Below are 23,169 nucleotides of genomic sequence, written 5' to 3' on the forward strand. Positions count from 1 at the left end.
ATTTATAATACCATCAACTAAAGATTTTTATATTAAAAATACTTTACAAAGAATCACAGACCCATTTGTATCTTTTTTTTTTTTTTTAAATGGAGTTTGGCTCTTGTTGCCTAGGCTGGAGTGCAATGGTGCAGTCTCGGCTAACTGCAACCTCTGCTTCCCGGGTTCTAGAGATTCTCAGCCTCCCAAGTAGCTGGGATGACAGGTGCGTGCCTCCACTCCTGGATAATTTTTTGTATTTAGTAGAGAAAGGGTTTCACCATGTTGGTCAGGCTGGTCTCAAACTCCTGACCTCAGGCGATCCACCCGCCTTGGACTCCCAACGTGCTGGGATTACAGGTGTGAGCCACCAAGCCCGGCCAATTTGTATCTTTATAACCACCCCACCAGATCAGAGAGGCAGGTGATATTATTCCTGTTCTACAGGTATGAAAACTGAGACTCAAAGTAGTTTAGGTGTCTTGCCCAAAGGCATATGTAAAGGAAGTGGGAATTGGGTCTTCCGACTCTAAGACCAGCTTTCTTTTTGCTGTTACTGTGCTGTCTCACATTTGTTATACATTCCCTGAAGATTCCTGTGAGGGAAACTTTAGAATTTCATCAAAGCAAATCCTGAAGGTACATGATAAATTTGTTGTCTGTTTTATTGAGTAAAAATCTGTCTAGTCAACAGTCCTTATGTTAGGTCAGAGGTCTAAAGTAATTGTTTACTGGGCTTTTTTCGATACATTCTGAGGCATATTAATTCTTTCAGGCTTTTTTATTTTTTGAGTAAATTACTCTTGAAAGGGTTCTTATTGGTACCCTCTAGAGGTTCAGAAGAGTTAATTGGCTTACAAAACATATGTGGATCGAACTCGGGGAATAGTTCAGTCATCTCTTAACATCTGGATGTACTGTTCTATTATTTTACCATTATGTATTCATATCTGAAAACTGCAGCCATTTAAAAATAAATATGGTAAGTAAACATTATGTATATAATTAAGAATAATTCACTGTAGCTCTTCAAGTTTACAGCACTGTTAAAAATAACCTGGTGTATCCATGTAACTTATGAGTTCAATGAAATTTAAATAACTGAAAAATAATTTTTACAGTAACACGCCATTCACATTTTGAAAATATTACCAATTATTTTAATATTACCTACTTTGAAAATATGGGAAACAAAATTGTTCATGATGTTTGTGTGCACATCATTCAAAGAGCCAAAACAAAATTTTTATCAATCTGCATTCCCTCAGAGAGAGAAAATATTGTTCTGTGAAAATCTGATTTTCACCGTATGCTAATCATACCCTCTTCCACAGACCTCTTCTCTTACTTCCTCCTGAACATAACCTTCCATCAAAACAAGAAACAACACAAAAACATCCTCCAAGAAAAAAAGAAATTACAAAATACAAAAGCAATTCACAAAGCCAGAAATAAATGTTTATTTAGTTAAAAAAAAATAAAAAGATGAATGTTGATCACTTCACCATTGAAAATGATGCCTCAATATACAACTTGGCTTCAAAGATCCTTAGCCTTGATTTGGTCATCATGAGTTATTTCAGCTTCCCCCATAGCATGTAAACATCAGACTTTGTCATCACATATGACAATGTAGCTACCACCAAGATCTCAAGCTCTGAATGCGTCCTTGTACCCACAACCATCCTCACATAGCCCTTGCCTCTGGCACCTGTTTTTCTGTTGCCCTCATTATGACCTTACCCTTACCCTTCTTTATCTTATTTATTTATTTATTTATTTTTAAGACAGATTCTTGCTCTGTCACCCAGGCTGGAGTGTAATGGCGTGATCTCAGCTCACTGCAACCTCCTTCTCCTGGGTTCAAGCGATTCTCCTGTCTCAGCCTCGCAAGTAGCTGGGATTACAGGCGTGTGCCGTCACACCTGGCTAATTTTTGTATTTTTAATAGAGACGGGGTTTCACCATGTTGGCCGGGCTGGTCTCGAACTCCTAACCTCAGATGATCTGCCTGCCTTGGCTTCCCAAAGTACTGAGATTACAGGTGTGAGCCATCGCGCCCGGCCCCTCTTTCTTTTCTCCCAAACTATTTGCTCCCTTCAAGCTGCATTTGCCATATAACCTACACACTGTCTAGCACTGTAGAAACCTCATACTTGCCTCAAGCTCCCCTCCTTTAGCCTTCTGCCATCCACACCCTGATATTCCTGTTGCTCTGATCCAATCCCAACTCCTGCATACATGACAGAAGTCACACAGTCTACCTGATGGGATCCGTTGTTGCATAATTTCTAACCTTAGCCTCCTAATGGAGTTAGGGTAGCTTTTCATTTAACTCTAATTCTCTCTTTTTCCCCACAACAGCAATTCCAGACTAGGTTTGTTCTCCTCAAATCCCTGAGTCCAGCTACCATATTCCCAGATAAACATCTCTTCTCATTCTTGACTGAAGATGGAAAAATATTCTTTTCATTTACTGCCACATATCTCAAAGAAGACATTACATCTCCTCCTGTTTACAAATTATTTTCTTCCTACTAACTCTTCAGTGTGTTATCATCTGACTGATACTCCCATCAATTTATACATCTTTGTATTTGCTTGTCTTAACCTCCCTACAATAAAGCTCCATGGGGGCAAAGACAGTGGTTTGTTCCCCTCACTTCCTTGTTGTTTGCTATTGCAGTGCTATGCCATTAGCAGAACTGCCATTAGCAGAACTGTGTTAACTTTCAGGGCCTAAAAGAACTTCAGGTACCAGGTTCACCTTGTACTTCCCATACTTGGAAATACTGCTGAACTAAATCTTGCCTTATTCTCAGCAGGCAGTAGAGCATGTTGGTTAAGAACACACATGAGACTCCATAACTTCAAATATTGTCTCTGCCACTTACTAGTTACATGACTTTGAAGAAATTGTTTAATCTCTCTTTGTCTCAGGTCTTTCATATGTAAAACTGGCATAATAACAAGATATGTTTTATACGATGAAATGAGTATGTGCATGTGTGAGTGTTTGCGTGTCTGTTTATACAACACTGGGATTTGTAACTTGGCAACTTCCTGGAATGTACTGGAGTATCATTTTAAAGCCCATGGTAATGACAAAGAGATCAGTTATTTAGGATGCGTTTTGGTCAATTCTAAAAGGAAGCTATAAGATGGGATAATGGAGAATTTGATTTGGACTCCTCCGTGTTATTTTCAGAAGTGATAATTTGGCCATTGAGATTGAATTTCATGTTGCTTTATAGTGGCTGATTTTTCCTTTTATACTGACTGGGATACAGGACCTGGCTTTGAGTTTCTACATGTGTCTGTTGCTTTTATATTTTATTTATTTAATTTGGGGATTTACAAAATAAATGTCAGCCTGCTTTGATCATAGCTGTCCGTGGCATTGTGCTAACTCTATTAAAATGTTTTTTTTCTGTCCTGTTAAATTAACATTCTATTGATACATTCAGCAGAATAAACTTATATAATCAATTCCACATTATGGAATTCACAATATACATTTTACCCTCAGAAGGATGCAAAGAATTGTTGCAAGGAGACTCAGTTGCATTATGGTTATAGAGGCATCAAGAAATCCAGAGGCCCAGTGGCTCACGCCTGTAATCCCGGCACTTTGGGAGGCTGAGGCGGGTAGATCACATGAGATCGGGAGTTCGAGACCAGCCTGACCAACATGGAGAAATCTCGTCTCTACTAAAAATACAAAAAAAAAAAAATTAGCCAGACATGGTGGTGCATGCCTGTAATCCCAGCTACTCGGGAGGCTGAGGCAGGAGAATCATTTGAACCTGGGAGGCGGAGGTTGTGTTGAGCCGAGATCTCGCCATTGCACTCCAGCCTGGGCAACAAGAGCGAAACTCCATCTCAAAAAAAGAAAGAAATCCAGAGGCCTGGCGGTGTATACCTAGGCAATCCATTTTTGTTTTCTCTCTGTCTCCATATCCTCATGAGAGATCTGGACTAGGAAATTGCTGATATCCCTCCCCAAGGGGGCATTTTTGTTAATCTAGAACATGGATCAACAAACTTTTTCTGCAGAGAGACAGATATTAAATATTTTAGGGCTTGCGGACCACACACAGTCCCTGTCACAAGGACTCAGGACTGCCTTTATAGTCCAAAAGCAGCCATAGGCAATATGTAAACGATGGACCTGGCTGTTTTTCAATAAAACTTTATTTATGGACACTGAAATTTAAATTTCATATACTTTTCATGTGTCACAAAATGCTATCCTTCTTTTGATTTTTTTTTTCAGCCACTTAAAAATGTAAAAAGCATTCTTAGTTCACAGGCCATACGAAAACAGGCAGCCAGCCAGATATGGCCTACAGACAGTAGTTCACCAATCCCTTATCTAGTCTAGCCAAGCAATGTATACATATGTCTATTTGAGGAACTTCTATATCGAAGACATTATCTCATAGTACTTGTATTAGTGAACATTTTCACTTTCCTTTCCCTTGTTTCATAAATGATCACTAGGCATTTGAATATTTCAGAGCCTTTAGCCAGATTGCATGTGTATTTGTGCTTGTATATATTTTTGCCAGAACACTTGAAAGTCTCTGGGCCTTTTATTCATCTTTGCTTTGCCATGTATTTTACCACCTGTATAGATGAATTAAAATTTTCAACAGCCTTTGTTTGAACATGACTTTTGAGACCAGTTGCTATTTAAATTACACAAAAGTGTATTTAGCCCTTCTTTGTGTTTTATTCCCTTTTTGCCGGGGTGGAAGGACTTTTCAGGAACATATTTAAATAGATGGAGAATTCTGGAAAACATAGCCCAGATATTTATTTGGGTCTCAGAGAAGAAGACGTTTTGAAAACAACCTTTGTGGCTGGGCACAGTGGCTCACGCCTGTAATCCCAACACTTTGGGAGGCCAAGTAGGTGGATCATGAGGTCAGGAGATGGAGACCATCCTGGCCAACATGGTGAAACCCATCTCTACTCAAAATACAAAAATTAGCCGGGCATGGTGGCACATGCCTGTAATCCCAGCTACTCAGGAGGCTAAGGCAGGAGAATGGCTTGAACCTGGGAGGCAGAGGTTGTGGTGAGCCAAGATCGCACCAATGCACTCCAGCCTGTGGGATAGGGCGAGACTACGTCAAAAAAAAAAAAAAAAAAAAAAAAAAATTATCAATTTATCCCGCTTGAAGTCTTTCAGCGCTTTCTCACTACACTTAAGGTGAAACCTAAACTCCTTGCGGTGTCCTAGAAGACCCTACCTACCTCTCAAACTTCATCTCAAATTTTTTTTAAAAATCCATTATTTTGTTAGTAGACAAAACTACATAAAGTGTAATAAATTTATGACATGATAATGCCCAGATAACTAATCAAGACTTGCTTTATTTAGGGACTGCTTTCAGTAGTGAGGAACTTAAAAACATAGTACAATTATATTATCTAATTGCTTTAGTTTGTATTGCCAATTTCTTATTTCAGGGCATATAGTAATCCTATTAATATCCACAGTTAATGAATAAGGAAAATACAACCATAGGCTTACTATATCCTTTGAAGCATCTTTTGTCTGACCTATAACCCTATTACCCAGGAGAAATATTGCTAATCCAGGCAACACTAATGTGGAATGGACTCTAATGGCTTCACCACTATGACCTCAGCACTGATCTCAACAACCTGCATTCAGTTTGGGTGAAAATTCGTGGTTTTGTATATGTTACATACCTGTGGACTTCATGCATTAAACTTGTTCCTCAAAAACTCTGTGAAGTGCAAGAATCTACATATAGTCCTATTAATTTCCCTGAAGAGTTCAGGAATAAAGTTGATGAAAAATTTACCCATGATCACAAAAATTGCACTCAACAAGGCTAACATTATTTTAATACAGCATTATAGCTTTATGGAAACACTATTTATGTGTACTTAATTCTTGCCAAATAGTAATGTGGAAGACAGTATCTATTCAAATGGTTTATCAATCTGTATGATCTTTTCACAACTTATTGAAGATACCATTTACCAGAAGTAAGGGTATATTAGTAAAGTTTTCTTTTTTTTGAGATGGAGTCTCGCTCTATCACCCAGGCTGGAGTGCAGTGGCACAATCTCGGCTCACTGCAAGCTCCGCCTCCCGGGTTCACGCCATTCTCCTGCCTCAGCCTCCGGAGTAGCTGGGACTACAGGTGCCCGCCACCACGCCCGGCTAATTTTTTGTATTTTTAGTAGAGATGGGGTTTCACCATGTTAGCCAGGATGGTTTCAATCTCCTGACCTCGTGATTCACCCGCCTCGGCCTCCCAAAGTGCTGGGATTACAGGCGTGAGCCACCGCGCCCGGCGTGTAAAGTTTTCGTTAAGTGATTGCTCAGATAAAAGCATTTGTGAATGCTTATTCAAGAAGCAGGTAGTCGTCTTGTTGTGAAACAGTGCTCATTTATCGCATCTAGTTTGTCAAAACATTGTTTGACAGTATTGAACATAAGTTGTTTTCTACCTGTTTGTTCTTTGTGATCTTTTTGCAGTACTATTTACTCAATTATTGTAGTTCACAACTAAACACACCTATAAACGTATACTCAAAATTCCAAATTTTACAGACTAGTAATTTCAGATTTCTTAAACTAGGATTTTGTTCTTTCTAGTTTTAGTCAACAAGTCTACATTTTTCATAGCTCTTGCTTTTCCATGATTTTACTAATTTATTTTAAGCCTTTCTATTGTTATATTAAGTAGCCTCCTTTGACAACCTACACCTTTATCATTAGTGTTCTAGTTCCAAGGTTAAAGAAGAATGCATTACATAGATTGGACAAGTGAAGACATTAGTATGGGATTGTCATAAAGGATTTATCAGCATTTGAAGCTCCTGACAAGCTTTTTTTTTTATTGAGAAGAATGCCATTCCAGCCATTTAAATAAAATCTCCAGGAGAAGACAATTCAAGTTAGACCAATATCAAGTCGAAAAGACTTGACCTATTAAAATTATTCCAGTTTGAGTTGTAGGTGGGTGGGGCATGTTTTATTACAAAACAACCAAATGAGTTTTTAAAAAGATTTTTCTTTTTCTTTTCTTTTTTTTTTTTTTTTTGAGACAAGAGTCTCGCTCTGTCGCCCAGGCTGGAGTGCAGTGCAGTGGCGCCATCTTGGCTCACTGCAAGCTCCACCTCCCCGGTTTGCGCCGTTCTCCTGCCTCAGCCTCCCGAGTAGCTGGTACCACAGGCGCCCGCCACCACGCCCGGCTAGTTTTTTGTATTTTTAGTAGAGACAGGGTTTCACCTTGTTAGCCAGGATGGTCTCGATCTCCTGACCTCGTGATCCACCCGCCTCGGCCTCCCAAAGTGCTGGGATTACAGGCGTGAGCCACCGCTCCCGGCCCGCACAAAAAGATTTTTCGTGACGAGAACAAACCATTCCACCAAGACTTTATCCAGCATTGCTTTATTACTTCCTAGTCCTGGCCTTGAGCTAAGGCCGTCAAGAAAGGTAGGAGATTTCAGTTTGTTTTTTAGCCATTGATTTAAAAAATCACGCATAGTATTTGCTGCAGGCAGAATAACACTTGCAGAGGAGACAGCAGGGGAAGGGACTGGGATTCTTCAAGGGGCAGCTTGACTGTCTGTCCACTACTGTTGGTTTGGTGCTCAGGCTTCAGAATTTTCTTATTGCAAATTATTACTTAGACAGTTTCAAACTTTCCCTTCCTCCTTGTTTTCTTTTTGTTAGAAGTCTCTATTTTTTCAAACATGCAGTCAGACTGAGGTTTTCAGGCTGAGAACTTGTACAAATGTATGAACTCAGACATTGAAGTGTACTTAGCGAAGTTTTAAGAGTTAAATCATACAAGGCAGCTTTCATGTTTTCTTATTGGATTTCCTCTGCTATGAGCATCAGTTCAGACCACATTATGAATCCACTTGAGAAAAACTGCACTTTATTCCCAAGGGCACATGTTAGAGGAGTAAATGATGGTACTTATGAACACATATTTGGAATGCACATTTTTAAGTTTTATGGAATAAGAATTCTAGTTGTGTTTTCTGTGAAGGTGACTTTTTAACAGTTTGTTTTTGTTTTTGTTTTTGTTTTCCCCTAAGAATGAGTCATTTTCTCACATTTTTCTTCATTATAGGGATTTTTTATTTGGGTGCCATTTACCATTTATTTTCTTTAAAGGCCAAAGAAGCTCACAGTGATGAGCTTTTGTTATTGTTACTGTATAAACACATTTGCTTCATTTCCAGGTACGGCGTTCATATAAAATGAAACTACCTTATAAATGCACTTGAGAAAGAATACAACAGTGTCTATTGTTCAGGATGCTTGTAATGTTCCTTTTCTTTTTTACTTATGCTTTCCGGATGAGTCACTTTAATGGTATGCCGCTCCGCTGATAGTAATTCTTCAACTAAATCTATTCAGTTAAAGAAAATTACAGGGTACTTATATAATCATGTTTGGGCCTATTCACATATAGACTTGCAAGACTAAATTCTTACTTGGTCTTTCTTAGAGCAAAGATGTAAGAAGTGCTCCATTAATTTGTCAATGGTTACAATTAATAGAAACATTTAATTCAGAAAAAAATCCACAAATTCCTGGAAATGCTTTTATATTTACATAGAATTACACATTCTTAATATGGTCTAGACAGTGTCACTGGAATACTGTGATTTTTTTTTCTTGCATGCATATCTGTTCTCTTATATACTGCGTAATTGAAGAGTCTTTCCATTCAAACTCTTACTTAAAATATTTATCTTATCCTTTACCTTAGGATTATGTATTACAGAAAGTCTGTCATTTAAAATGTTTTGAATGAGGATCAGGCCACTATCATATATTTGCTTGAAGCCAGGGAAAAAGTATATGTATATTTTTCAACTGAAGCAAGTAGATAAATAAGATTTGTGAGGAAAGTTTCTCCTACATATAACTCAAGAGAGTACACTAAGCTTAAAAGGTTATTTATGGAGTACAAGGAAGAAAGCTATAATAAAGAACCCGATAGCTATAATTTAATTTTTTAGTGTTATAATTCAGATTCAGTAATTCAGTAGCAGATTTAAAAAATGAAATGAGAGAAAAAATATTAAAGTGCTACTCGACTGACTAATCAGTCATTGAAAATGCCTGTAGTGGGAATTTACTCAGATAGAAAATGTTTACACTGTCATTAAAGACCCCCTAATTTATATTAGTGAACTAATATAATGACAGGCACAAAAATATACCCTGAGGCTGAGGCTGTGCAAAGACAAGCATTTCTAACCCACTCTGGTACTTAAATATTCTTGGCACTACAGGTACCATCATCACCGTGCAACCTCTAGTAAAAATCTGTCTCTCTCTCTCTCTCTTTCTCACACACACACACGCACATGCACGTGCACCCCCTACCTGAGAAATATTAGAAGTAGTGTAGGCAAAGACCTAGTTAAATATTTAAATAATCATAACATTAATTGATTCCCAACTCTTAAGATTGAGGCAAATGTGTTCAAGGCAATTAATGAGGCAGGTAAACACATACTAATTCTTTTCTAATACTTTTTTTTTGTCGGTTACCTTTTAGACAAGTGTAGAAAGCCAAAGTAATGAACTTTTAAAATGCCAACGAAATACAGACTATTGCATGGGTTTTAATTTCCAGAAATATTATTTAAATTTGGAACTTGCTAATAAATCTGATAAATTGGCTGTTAGTGTAATTGTCACTAGTTCCCAAACCTAAAATTCCATGTACCCTGTAAAATCTAAACACAGAAAACACAATCTAAATTTAGTTCTCTTTATTAAAAAAAAAGACCAGCCGGGTGCCGTGGCTCGCGCCTGTAATCCCAGCACTTTGGGAGGCCGAGGAGGGTGGATCACGAGGTCAGGAGATCGAGACCATCCTGGCTAACACAGTGAAAACCTGTCTCTACTAAAAGCACAAAATGTTAGCCGGGCATGGTGGCGGGTGCCTGTAGTCCCAGCTACTCAGGAGGCTGAGGCAGGAGAATGGCGTGAACCTGTGAGGCGGAGCTTGCAGTGAGCCGAGATCGCACCACTGCATTCCAGCCTGGGCGACAGAGCGAGACTCCGTCTCAAAAAAAAAAAGAAAAAAGACCAATATTACGTTAAATTAGGCCATAGTAGGGGTAGCAGGTTGGAAATGTCTGCATTTTTTTCCCATAGATTACATCTAAATTGTTGTTTAATTCGTGGTAGCATGTATACAGTGGGAATGTGTATGTTGGAAAGTAGGGCGTAGGAAAGAGGATAGTGAAATATAAAATGAATATTTATGTACTAGGTATAATAATAAGTACTTTATATTTATCAAATCATTTAACCTAAATGACTACCCTTTAAGGAAGATATTATCATCATCATTTTGCAAATCAGGAAATGAAGGCCTAGAGAAGCTAAGTCATTGGCTTAAGATAACCTAACTAGAAATATGTATGGCTGAGATTAGAACCTACGTCTGTCTGATTCCTAAGACCATTCCTACCCCATCCAATTCTGCCACAGCTGCATATATAAGTAACATGACCTTGTGCCAATGAATGTTAAAGAGTACAGATTTTATTTCACGATGCTGGCCTTCCAGGCTCCAGAAATACTGCTTTACATTTACAATTTCCTGAGATGACATCACTTATACCCCTCTTTAAGAGTAGTGCATACTTTATGGAATTTTTGTATTAGATGAGTTAATACATAAAACTACTTAGAATAATGTCTAGCACGTAGTACGTACTCAGTAAATGTTGGTTATTACTTAAGAATTTAAGTAATGACTAATTCTTTTTTTGTTTGTTTGTTTTGTTTTGTTTTCCCGAGACGGAGTCTCGCTCTGTCGCCATGCTGGAGTGCAGTGGTGCAATCTCAGCTCACTGCAACCTCCGCCTCCTGGGTTCAAGCGATTCTCCTGCCTCAGCCTCCTGAGTAGCTGGGACTGCAGGTGCCCACCACCACACCCTGCTAATTTTTTTGTATTTTTAGTAGAGATGGGGTTTCACCATGTTGGCCAGGATGGTCTCGATCTCCTGACCTTGTGATCCACCTGCCTCAGCCTCCCAAAGTGCTGGGATTACAGGCTTGAGCCACCACGCCTGGCCAAAAAATTATTAAGAATTTCAAAATGACAACAAAGTATTAAACAAAATGCAGGGCCCTTTGCAGTGTGGGGTCTTGTACAACTGCACAGGTTGCATATCCATGAAGTCAGCCCTGATGGAGATAACCTGAGACACTAAACAACCAGCTTTTTTTTTTTTTTTTTTTTGTAAAGCTATGACAAGTTCTGGAACTTACCCTCTTGTATATGCTGCCTTTCCCTCATGCCTGCTTCTCTGGGATTATATCCTGCTCACCCCAACAAGGCCTTAACAAGTAAGCTCTAACTTAGGCTGTGTTTTGCAGGGACTTAGACTGTGATACTCTGTAACCTGAGTTTTTCAAATTTAAGAGGCTGGTCCAAATCTCCTTTAATGTCACTTTTACCTCAAAGATAACATAATTCCCCCAATGGAAAGATAAACACTTTACATAATGGCATTGTTTAATGCAGCCGTAAATTTCTGTATAAGCTAGAATTCTCAGATTATTACATCTCCAATATTTTATTCTCTTTTGTTCAGGCATAATATAAATAATTCATTAGAGGGGAAGAATGGAGGAGCCTAATAAAGAAAGGTGCCCTTTACTTTTCTTTACTTTATCCCCTTTCCTCACATTCCCATTTGTCTAAGCATCTCCCGAACCACCTCTATGTATTGTTAGGCAGATTTCAACTCCCTGCTCTCTTTCTCTACTTATATAATAATTGGTATGGTAACTTCAAATCATTATGATTATATCTAACCTCTCCCTGTACTTTCAGTTGTGGAAGTAGACATAAATTTAAATGTGAACCAAAACTTCTTGAAATGTACATATTCATCAATAAATATTTATTGAGTGATAAATACTGAGCACTGTGATAAGTACTGAGGGAAAAGCAAAAAATCAAATATAGATCTTACCATTAGGCAGCTTAGAGTTTTATAAAGGAGACTGTTGTTTATGTATATGAGACAAAAGACAATTATTATTCAAAGCAGAAGGTGATAGGTCGAAGATCACGTAAACAAACAAAAAGTACATATGAAATGGTAGAGAATTTGGAGTAGAGCTCTGGAGAGATTTATAGAGGACTAAAGATTATACATGTGAAATTGGGGAGGACAGATGTTCAGAAAAATACTGATTTATTCAGAATGCAACTTTAGGGTAAAAGTAATTTCCCTGGGTTAAAAAATATTCTCACTTATTGCTTGACATATGTAGACTGCTGTGTGCATAGCAATTTGATTAGGCTAGTTTTGTATTGAATGATTGGAAGATGAAGTCATTATCATCATCATCCCCTTTTTCCTAGTGCCATTACTATTGTGACCTAAACCTGGCCTTTTAACACATTTTATTTATTACAGAAAGTTAGCATGAGTTTATTTCTAATGTAAGGGAGGAAAAATAACTTTTCCTTTTCCTCATTTTAGGTTCATTGGCCACGGTCTCTATACTAAAAGGCAGATTAGCAAAAGACAATAATGCAAATATATTTAGGTTTTACATAACTTGAGAGGGGAGCATTCATAAGGAAATGAAGATCCAAAGAAACAGTTAAACTTGAGTGTTTTCTATAGTATGTTTGATGAAAAATGGAGAGGTGTGGAAAAATATGATAAGGAGAAGAAAAAGTATGTGCTAAGTATAATAAACTGGGAGAAATTTAGCAAGACCTATTTGTTCAGATTTCTATGTCCCTTTGTTTTCAGAGATAAGGATGTTGGTTTCCTCAGGGTGCATATAGCAAAGTTAGCTCTCAGGCTGGACACAGTGGCTCAGGCCTGTAATCCCAACACTTTGGGAGGCCGAAGCGGGTGGATCACGAGGTCAGGAGATTGAGACCATCCTCACATCATGGTGAAACCCCGTCTCTACTAAAAATACAAAAATAGCTGGGCGTGGTGGCACGTGCCTGTAGTCCCAGCTACTTGGGATGCTGAGGCAGGAGAATCGCTTGAACCAGGGAGTCGGAGGTTGCAGTGAGCCGAGATATCATGCCACTACACTCCAGCCGGGCGACAGAGTGAGACTCCGTCTCAAAAAAAAAAAGAAAGCCACATGAGTTTTTGTTTGTTTGTTTGTTTTTGTTTTTTTCTTTAAGAGAAAGGATCGATCTGTGTTGCCCAGTCTGGAGAAGAGTGGCATGATCATGACTCACTGTGGCCTCGACCTCCCAGGCTCAAGCGATCCTCCTAACTCAGCCTCTTGAGTAGCTGGGACTAGGCACATAACCACTGCACCCAGCTTGCTTATTTATTTATTTATATATTTATTTATTTATTTATTTATTTATTTATTTATTTATTTATTTATTTATTTATTTGAGGCAGGGTCTCACTCTGTCACCTAGGCAGGAAAACAGTGATGCCATCATAACTCATTGCAGCCTCAACTTTCTGTGCTCAAGCAATCCTCCCACCTCATTTTCTTTTTTTTTTAAATTTTTTGTAGAGACGAGGTCTAGCTATGTTGCTTAGGCTGGTCTCGAACTCCTGGGCCCACGTGATCCTCCTGCCTCAGCCTCCTAAAGAGCTGGGATTACAGGTGTGAGCCACCACGCCCAGCAGAGCTTATTTTTGTATTTTTCGTAGAGATGGGGTTTTGCCATATTGTCCAGGCTGGCCTTGAGCTCCTGAGTCCAAGCAATCCATCCACTTTGGCCTCTACGAGTGCTCAGATTACAGGCGTGAGCCCCCATGTGGGGCCTACATGAGGGTCTTAAGACCTGTGCTCAGGAAAGATCAGATAGTCCTTCCTGCAGGTGTCATTTCTAAAAGTTCTTCGGCTCAAAATACTCAATATGCCAAGGCAGCATATTTTTGCATAACGTGCCCTGAACTTCACCGTGTCCGTGTAACCTAAATAACATAAGTGACTGGTCAATGTTTTATCTTCACTTTTTTTTTTTTTTTTTGAGACGGAATTTCATTCTTGTTGCCCAGGCTAGAGTGCAGTGGCGGGATCTTGGCTCACTGCAACCTCCGCCTCCTGGGTTTGAGCGATTCTCCTGCCTCAGCCTCCCGAGTAGCTGGGATTACAGGCACCCACCACCAGGCCTGGCTAATTTTTGTATTTTTTTTTTGTTTTTTGGTAGAGACAGGGTTTCACCATGTTGGCCAGGCTGGCCTCAAACTCATGACCTCAGGTAATCCGCCCGCCTCGGCCTCCCAAAGTGCTGGGATTACAGGTGTGAGCCACCGCGCTCGGCCTATCTTCACTTTTTCAATCAACCAAGTGGGGAAGGAGAAACCTTTTGAATAATTGGAATACAGCAGAGAAACCTAAGTGAAAAAATTCAGTTTTAAAATCAGAGAGAATTATTTCTTCCATAGCAAACTCATCCTTTAAATAAAGCAAGCAATGATTGGTGAACCATTAGCAAATTTTTGGCAAAACTCTCTTCTGCAATAAAGAATAATTTCCAAGCTTGTCAGATCTAAACAAATGGAACTAAATTGGACAGAGCTATTTAAACTGACAGATTAATAGAAAAAAAAATAGTCTTTAGTGTTAGTGTTTGATTTTTAGTCTCTTGAACTTCCATGTATATTTAAGGTGATTTCTCCTCATTGAGTTATAAAGATGTGCCCATCAACATGATGAATTTGTATCTGAACAGTTTGGCTGAAATTTGCCAAGGGGTTGATTTTGGCAGTCTCTTGAATTTTTCATTGTAAAGCTGATATGTCTCTGCATAAGACTAACTTTGCTTAAAAATAAGAAAGAATCGTAGTATTTTTCTATTCGTGTTTCATGGTCCTTTAATGAAAATAACAGTATTTCAGAGGCCTGGATTTAAAAACCAATGTCACAGGCTGTCTATCAAATTATAACACTTACCTCATCTTTGCAACTAGAATCTTGCCAAATGCTGTTGATATTGATAGAAATGTTTTCATACATAATTGGCAGTTATGCAGCAATAGAGTATCTATAAAATAGTTGAAAGTTAAAAAAAAATTACCCAGTAAAAAGAAGGTCTCCTGACAGATCTGAAAAATATGCATGTATTTAGGAGCAGTTTGAATACAATACATAAAATTATTAGTTGTCAATGAGAGAGAAAGGAAGGTGCAGAGAATGTTAGGGGTAATTACAGCAACTAATGATAGTGTTTGAGGGCAGGCTGAATCTTTGTGGGTATGTACGTTCATTTGTGTTTGCTGGGGTTTACTCTAAATCATCTTTCTGTATCAACAGTTATTTTTCACATCTCTTTGAAAAGTACTAGAGATGGGAACTTTTACCACAGATATTGGTTTATAAAAATCAGGATATTTCAACAAAAGAAAAATATTTGATCCTTTTACATAATTCAACCTTAAATCATTTATAGAGCTATGAACATGCATTAATAACATCTCTTTGAACCTTAGTTTTTCTTTAATCTTCAAATTAGATTTTAAAGAATGAAATATTAGGAATTCCATCAATAAATTTAAATTGAAATGGATTCATTTGAACTAATGGCTGAGTAAAATGGTGACATTCCTATATTAAACATGATGATTTGGTATACTGTATTACACATTTTCATTTATTTCATGGAGAGTAGAATTTTTATGAGCAGTAGTTCAGAAAAATGTGAGTTGACTTCATGGAACTATTTCCCACATTTAAAAAAAAAAGACTTTAACTGATAATGTCTCCTTTTAGATGTTTTGTGGAACACCTGGTAAAATATTCTAAATCCTTTGCACACTGTTCTTTAGTTTCAGCTCAAATTCTCAAGAGCAACCTTGCATCAATGGAACAACAAATTGTTCATCTGGAACGTGACATCAAGAAATTCCCCCAAGCAGAAAATCAACATGATAAGTTTGTGGAAAAGATGACCATATCCTTTATTTATGTAAGCATTTTGTCTAGTTTTTGGTCTCTATGTCTGTCTGTTTACTAACTGTGTGGTTAGTTCTAGATTTACTAGTCTTTTCACACCATCTGGATGAATTTATGTACATGCTGTTTTTCTACTAGTAGCATAAATTTTGTTTCATGATGTTTTCAACCAGTAGGCAAGGGAACAATTAGATTTTTTTTAAAGGCTATTCTCAAAGAAGAATTCCATTTGAAAGCCCACAGGATATGCAAGGTAAGCCTTAAGGGATTTGATGAAACCTAAACAAGACAAAACAGAATATTCTTATATAACCAAATGTTTAAAGTAAATGATCAACAGAAGGTTTTTTTTTTTGTCTGAGATTTTGTGTGTGTGTGCATACATTTTCTGAGGGCATGTGTGCATTTTCAAGGACAATAAGAGGATAACTAATATCACTAGACTGAAAGGACTGTGAAGGATACATGGTTGGATGGATAGACGAATTGATCAGTAGATTATATATTTAAATAAATTGTAGTAGATATCTGTATAACATTAAGCATTTCTTGCTAAATATTTTTTGAAACTTCTAGTTTATAGCAGTATACTCATATAAATCATAAAAATATATAAAAGGAAAACTTGAGAAATGGCATTTAGCTTGAATTGTTTAATGTTAAATCTGGTGTCTAAAGATAAACTACATTAGACCTGATTTTTTTATAATTTTCTATTTTAGTTTTCAAAAGTTAAAGCTATATCCTCCTCCTCTGGGTTTAAATAAATATCTTGAACTGCAGATTGATTCACCATTTTATATCTCTAGAGGGAATAAATACTGTAAATTCTTTATCTGATAATAAGTAAATTCCTTCAACAACTATTTGGCAGTCACCTTGTTTCAAGGTTAAATCTATTGCCTTTTTCTTCTCTGATATGCTTTATTTTTTGGCCAACTTGGAAGTTACAGTGCTGAACTCGAATTACTTAAGAATGGCAATTTAGATTTATGTTAAAAAAAATTTTAACTCTCAGTGTTTTGGTTCGTTAATGAATACTGTGTTTTGTATGGTCCTTTAGTGATTCTGAGTACCTTCATGAATACAAATATTGGCAAAATAAGTTTGTGATTGATTGGAGGCAGGGAATCCACAAAAATAACCTTGGGTTGCATTACTGGCCACATTGGGATACCTAATGTGAAGGTTTCACTTTATTGCTGATTACATTTTTTTTTCAAATATGTTATATTGTCCTGTGCCTGGAAACACCACCTCCTTTTTCACCTTTTGATTTTGGTTCTTGCCTCATATATTTGAATTTAATTCCTTATCCCCTTTTTCTTTTGAACATTTTCTTCTGCTGTTGGCTTATAGCCACACAACAGCTTGCAACATTGAGTCTTTGTTGCTCATTTAGAAAAAGAAAAGTAATTTCAAACCTTCATGAACTTGGCCTGGACTCCTTATTTTATTTCTCTCTTTATGCAGGTAATTAAGCACTTTAAAATGAAAATCCAGAGCCTTCTGTATCTGTATGTTACAGATGAATGGTTATTCTTCATTTAAGTGGCACTAAAGTGTGACTATTTGTCCACGAGGGGATTGAAAACTGTATTAAAATGTATGGGGCTGTTACTTTGCGTATCATATTTTTTAAAGAAACAAAATAAAATACACAGCAATTTATTTCAGAAAAAAAATTAGAATATTGAGTTGGGTTGGTTAAAAACTATGAATTAATAGATTATAAAGATAAAACTGTGGCTCAAGTTATTCTTCCTTTGAAAGACTTCTTGGTCACCCATTGAGAATTTCTATCTTCTAGAAAGAGACGAACAAAATGCATAATCATTATATGTATGTATATGAGTTCTGGTGCCTACCTAATATATATATTTTTTACCCTTCTGGCAATGCTAAAAGAGAAAGGTATTTTATTGTGGGATACTTGATCCTTTTTTAAAAATAGAACCATGAGCCGGGCGTGGTGGCTCACGCCTGTAATCCCAGCACTTTGGGAGGCTGAGGCGGGCGGATCACCTGAGGTCAGGAGTTCGAGACCAGCCTCAACATGGAGAAACCCTGTCCCTACTAAAAATACAAAATTAGCCGGGCATAGTGGTGCATGCCTGTAATCTCAGCTACTCAGGAGGCTGAGGCAGGAGAATTGCTTGAACCTGGGAGGCGGAGGTTGCGGTGAGCCGAGATCGCGCCATTGCACTCCAGCCTGGGCAACAAGAGCGAAACTTCGTCTCAAAAAAAAAAACAAAAAACAAACAAACAACAACAAAAAATAGGACCATGATTCCATTTCTAGTATAGGATCCTTTGTACTAGATGATCTTTCCAATGTTTCCATCCAGTGCCAATAAATTGTTTTGCTTCAAGTCACTGGCCCTTTAAATTGAATAATTAGGGTCACAAGTATGGGAGTAGTTTCCGTGGAAAGTAACTTTAGCTACTTAAACAGTAATCTCTCTATGAGGACTGAGTTCACAAGCTGAAAAGCACTCGTATGCCTCTGGACTTCAGAACAGCAACAGTGCTCTAGTTAGCAGCAATGGCGTGATGGCTTCGGGGCAACTGAATATGCAGATTGAATCTTCAAGTCAGGCTATGTCCTGGAGCACCCTATATTTACCCTTACTCTTTCCCAGTTTTGATTGAACACTTAAAGTATGCTAGACATTGCCAGGCATGAAAATTGAACAGTACACAAGATGATAGAAAACTTGACCTCAGGCTGCTGACAGTCTGACATTTGTATGTTCTCTGTCTTGCTGTTCCCATGGCAGAGATTATGTATGGTTTGTTAATTACTATATGCCTACCACCTAGCACAATGTGGGCACTCAGTAAATGTGTGTTGAATCACACAGTATTATAGCTAGAGACAGTGAAGATAATCTAGTTCAAGCCCCTGCCTTTAGTTAGCACTTCAAAACAATATTGTCAAACAGTGTTAGGCTGTGCTTATATTTATAAAAATTTTCTTCATATATCTCTCACAGATGTGAGTATCATTGAATCACCTTTATAGAGCATGCTGTAATGTATAATCAGTTTTAAGAGAGAGGATCCACAGCTTTTAAAGTAAACGTCAGAAAAAAATAGACAAAAAGCAAAAACAAAAACAAAAAAACCTCTCCTTTGAATGGAGTTTCCAAGGCTATTTCTAGCCTGCTGGGGCCAATGGTTTTAGAAGGAAACTCATCACCTCTTTCTTCCTTTCTCTACCCAAAATAGGTTGCTTGTTCTGACTCAGAAAAAATTAGATGGTATAGGAGAGAAAAATCAGTCGTTCTTGACCCATTCGAAGGTTCATGGCTGACACCCTATAATACCATATTAACAAGAGCAAAGCATACAAATTTATTTAATGTGAGTTTTATGTGACACAGGAAACTCCATAAATGAAGTCTCAGAGAAACAGGGAAAAACCATGTATTTTATGGGCAGTTGTGCAGAAGTATGACTGGTGGATAAAAGGATATGATCTAATGGTAATAAGCTGGGGGCAACCCATGAAGGCTGGTTCAGATTATTTTCTATATCTCTATATGACAGTCTAAAAGACACCTGTCATGTGAAGGTCTTTTTTTTTTTTTTGGAGACGGAGTCTCACTCTGTAACCCAGGCTGGAGTGCAGTGGCGCGATCCCGGCTCACTGCAACCTCCACCTCCTGGGTTCAAGCGATTATCCTGCCTCAGCCTCCCGAGTAGCTGGGAATACAGGCACATGCCACCACGCCCAGCTAATATTGTATTTTTAGTAGAGAAGGGGTTTCACCATGTTAGCCAGGCTGGTCTCGAACTCCTGACCTCAGGTGACCAGCCCACCTCAGCCTCCCAAAGTGCTGGGATTACAGGCATGAGCCACAGCGCCCGGCCTATGTGAAAGTCTTTAGTGAGGAAGGGCAGAGCTCAGAAAGTGATCTTCCTAGGTTTTATGGCTTGTTTCAAGGGAGAGGAATTCTAGTTTCTTTGACTTGCTTCAGGAGACAAAGGAAGGTACGAAGAAAGAGGGAGGGATAAGTTCAGAGACACCTTCTTGCTTCTGTGGTCCTCCTGGTGTCCTTCAGCTCAAAGTATTCAGCATGCCAAGGTAGCATACTTCCAGATATTGTGTTCTGAACCCCAACACTTTACTTTTTTAAAAAAGTCAAAGCATCATTTTTACTTACCAATCCTTGCTTTTTCTGTCAGAAAAGAAACCCATTCTTAAAAGAGGACTTCTTAGACTTTTAAATATGTGTTGTGGTCCATTCTTAACATCTTAAACTATCTAAAAAAGCACATCAACCACGATGTTGACCTTACTGCTTATATCCGGTTGACAAATTCCTTACCACATTTACTTGCAGAGATTTTGTCAATGGCAGGGCTTTCTGTTGCCCAAAATCAGCTTAGCTTTTTGATTGACTGCTGGCTAAATCATTTCCCTAACCGGAGGACAGAGAGTGACTGAGCAGCAGGGGCACCATTAACACATTGACAAGAAGAGCTGACAGAATGTTAATGACATTAACACCCTGTCAACTAACTATCAACACTTGGGATTTCCTCATAGTATGAGGGAAGTCATTTGAAGTGGTTACAAATCAAGTTACTGAGGAGGCGCATTATCCTTTCCAGATAATTCAAAACAGATTTGAGGTCTTCACTGCGGTGCCATTATATTAATTGTATTCCACCTTTATTTATTAAGATAATAATTTTTAAGTAGATGAAAAAACTCACAGAACCACCAGTGACACTGATCACCTTTGAGAACATGCCAGTAACAGGTTTTAGGGAGATGATAATCCACACTTTGTAAAGCAAATATCATATAAAATTGACAAAATGAAAATGAAAGTAAAAACAACCCTCAAGAGCAAAGCTGTTTTTTTTGTTTTGTTTTGTTTTGAATGAACATAGTAATTTAGGTCATTTTCTGGTGCCTAAAAAAAAATTGAGAACTTCAGATTAGGCTGGAGGGGGGCAATTCATCACCTCTGACTCTCTCCTTACCCTCACTGTCTGCTCCTCTCAAATGCAGAAAATTAGGAAGTTCAATGCAAACATTTATGAGACTGTTCAGGGAGAGGAGGGTACAGGATTTAAAAGGGGGCATGGTCAGTAATACAGATAATGCATAAATTGAGAAGCAAATTGTTTTAGAAAACCACAAGGAGGGACAGGTGCAGTGGCTCATGCTTGTAATCTCAGCACTTTGGGAGGCCAAGGCGGGTGTATCACCTGAGGTCAGGAGTTCAAGACCAGCCTGGACAACATGGTAAAACCCTGTCTCTACTAAAAATACAAAATTAGCCGGGCATGGTGGCATAAGCCTACAATCCCAGCTACTCAGGAGGCTGAGGTAGGAGAATCACTTGAACCTGGCAGGCGGAGTTGCAATGAGCCGAGATTGCATCATTGCACTCCAGCCTGGGTGGCAAAAAGAGCAGGACTCCGTAAAAATAAAAAAAATAAAAAAAGCAAGAGGAAAAGAGTGCTTTTTAAAAAAGTAAGATTCTTAGCATTCTTTGAAATATACTCTCTTGACAATGGTACTGGTCAATGGAATTTTTAGTTCAGTTGAATTTAAATAGAAAATATAATCATTTATAATAATAATAAAGTAGTAGGCCGGGCACAGTGGCTCACGCCTGTAATTCCAGCACTTTGGGAGGCCGAGGCGGGTGGATGACTAGGTCAGGAGTTCGAGACTAGCCTGGCCAACATGGCGAAACCCCGTCTCTACTAAAACTACAAAAAAAATTAGCCAGGCGTGGTGGCGTGCGCCTGTAATCCCAGCTACTCAGGAGGCTGAGACAGAAGAATCACTTGAACCCAGGCACCAGAGGTTGCAGTGAGCCAAGATTGCGCCACTGCACTCCAGCCTGGGCAACAGAGTGAGACTCTGTCTCAAAATAAATAAATAAATAATAATAATAAAATAGTAATAATAGTAATAAACTGTTATGAAAGAAAATCAAAGCCAGAAAGAAGTTAAAGTGGTAAAGGCAAATTTTATTCAGGAACTATTGCAATAGGAGAGAGACCTTACTATACAACGAGGCTGCATTCTGATACAACAAAGGCAAGTGGGGATTTATAGCCAAGAAGCAGGGTGGAAGTCAGGCAAGGGAACATTACTAGAAGGAGATATCAAAGATAAGGGGATTCCCCCTAAACCAACTTGATAGGATTCTTGCTGAAGGCAGGCAAGGCTAATAAGATATGAAGAGTGGAGGATGAGGAATTTGACCATATATGAAGGGTGGAGGATTTTTGCTAAACAGACCCAATAGGATTCTTGCTAAAACTGGACTGTCAGGGCCAAGGACTGAGCCTAAGAATGAGGCCTAGTCAAAAAGAGGACTCAAGGCTGGGCGCAGTGGCTCACACCTGTAATCCCAGCACTTTGAGAGGCCAAGGTGGGTAGGTCACCTGAGGTCAGAAGTTCGAGACCAGTCTAGCCAACATGTTGAAACCCCATCTCTACTAAAAATATGAAAATTAGCTGGGTGTGGTGGCCGGCGCCTGTAATCCCAGCTACTTGAGAGGCTGAGCTAGGACAATCACATGAACCCACGAGGCGAAGGTTGCAGTGAGCTGAGATCACACCATTGCACTCCAGCCTGGGCAACAAGAGCAAAACTCTGTCTCAAAAAAAAAAAAAAAAAAAAAAGGACTCAGAGGAACCTGACTAAAATTTGGTTCAAGAGAGAGTCTTTGTCACTGTCTAGTGAATGTCATATGCCAGCCATTATGCTAGGAATATCTATATCTATATATCTGTCTATGTATTTTCCTAAGTGACTGCCAAAGAAATACTATGAAGTAGGTACTATTACTAACTTTACTTAATTTAATTTAATTTAATTTAATTTTTGAGACAGAGTCTCGCTCTGTTGGCCAGGCTGGAGTTCAGTGGCACAGTCCCGGGTTCAAGCCATTCTCCTGCCTCAGCTGCCCAAGTAGCTGGGACTACAGGTGCTGGCCACCACACCCGACTAATTTTTGTATTTGTATTTTTAGTAGAGATGGGGTTTCACCATATTGGCCAGGCTGGTCTCAAACTCCTGACCTTGTGATCCACCCGCCTCGGCTTCCCAAAGTGCTGGGATTATAGGCGTGAGCCACTGCACCCAGCCTTAACTTTATTTTAAATGTGATAAAATTGAGGCTATAGAGGTTCAACCATGTGCAGGAGATCACATAGGTAATATGTGTGGTTCATGAGGGTCAGAATTCCAATTTTGGTCTTTCCGACATTA

The 23,169-nt window shown here is 38.5% G+C and overlaps 1 protein-coding gene across 5 annotated transcripts in view; it reads left to right on the forward strand.

Annotated features, from left to right (window-relative positions):
- The window catches only part of DIAPH2 (diaphanous related formin 2), a 908,418-nt gene that overhangs the window by 549,813 nt on the left and 335,436 nt on the right, over positions 1-23,169 (forward strand). For all 5 annotated transcript variants that reach the window (XM_054470847.2, XM_054470849.2, XM_054470850.2 and 2 more), the window contains one exon: positions 15,793-15,916. In XM_054470847.2, coding sequence (XP_054326822.1) covers positions 15,793-15,916 — 124 coding nt within the window. The remainder of the gene's footprint in view (positions 1-15,792; positions 15,917-23,169) is intronic.

This window comes from Pongo pygmaeus, chromosome X (genome assembly GCF_028885625.2).
Source record: "Pongo pygmaeus isolate AG05252 chromosome X, NHGRI_mPonPyg2-v2.0_pri, whole genome shotgun sequence".
Classification (NCBI taxonomy): domain Eukaryota; kingdom Metazoa; phylum Chordata; class Mammalia; order Primates; family Hominidae; genus Pongo; species Pongo pygmaeus.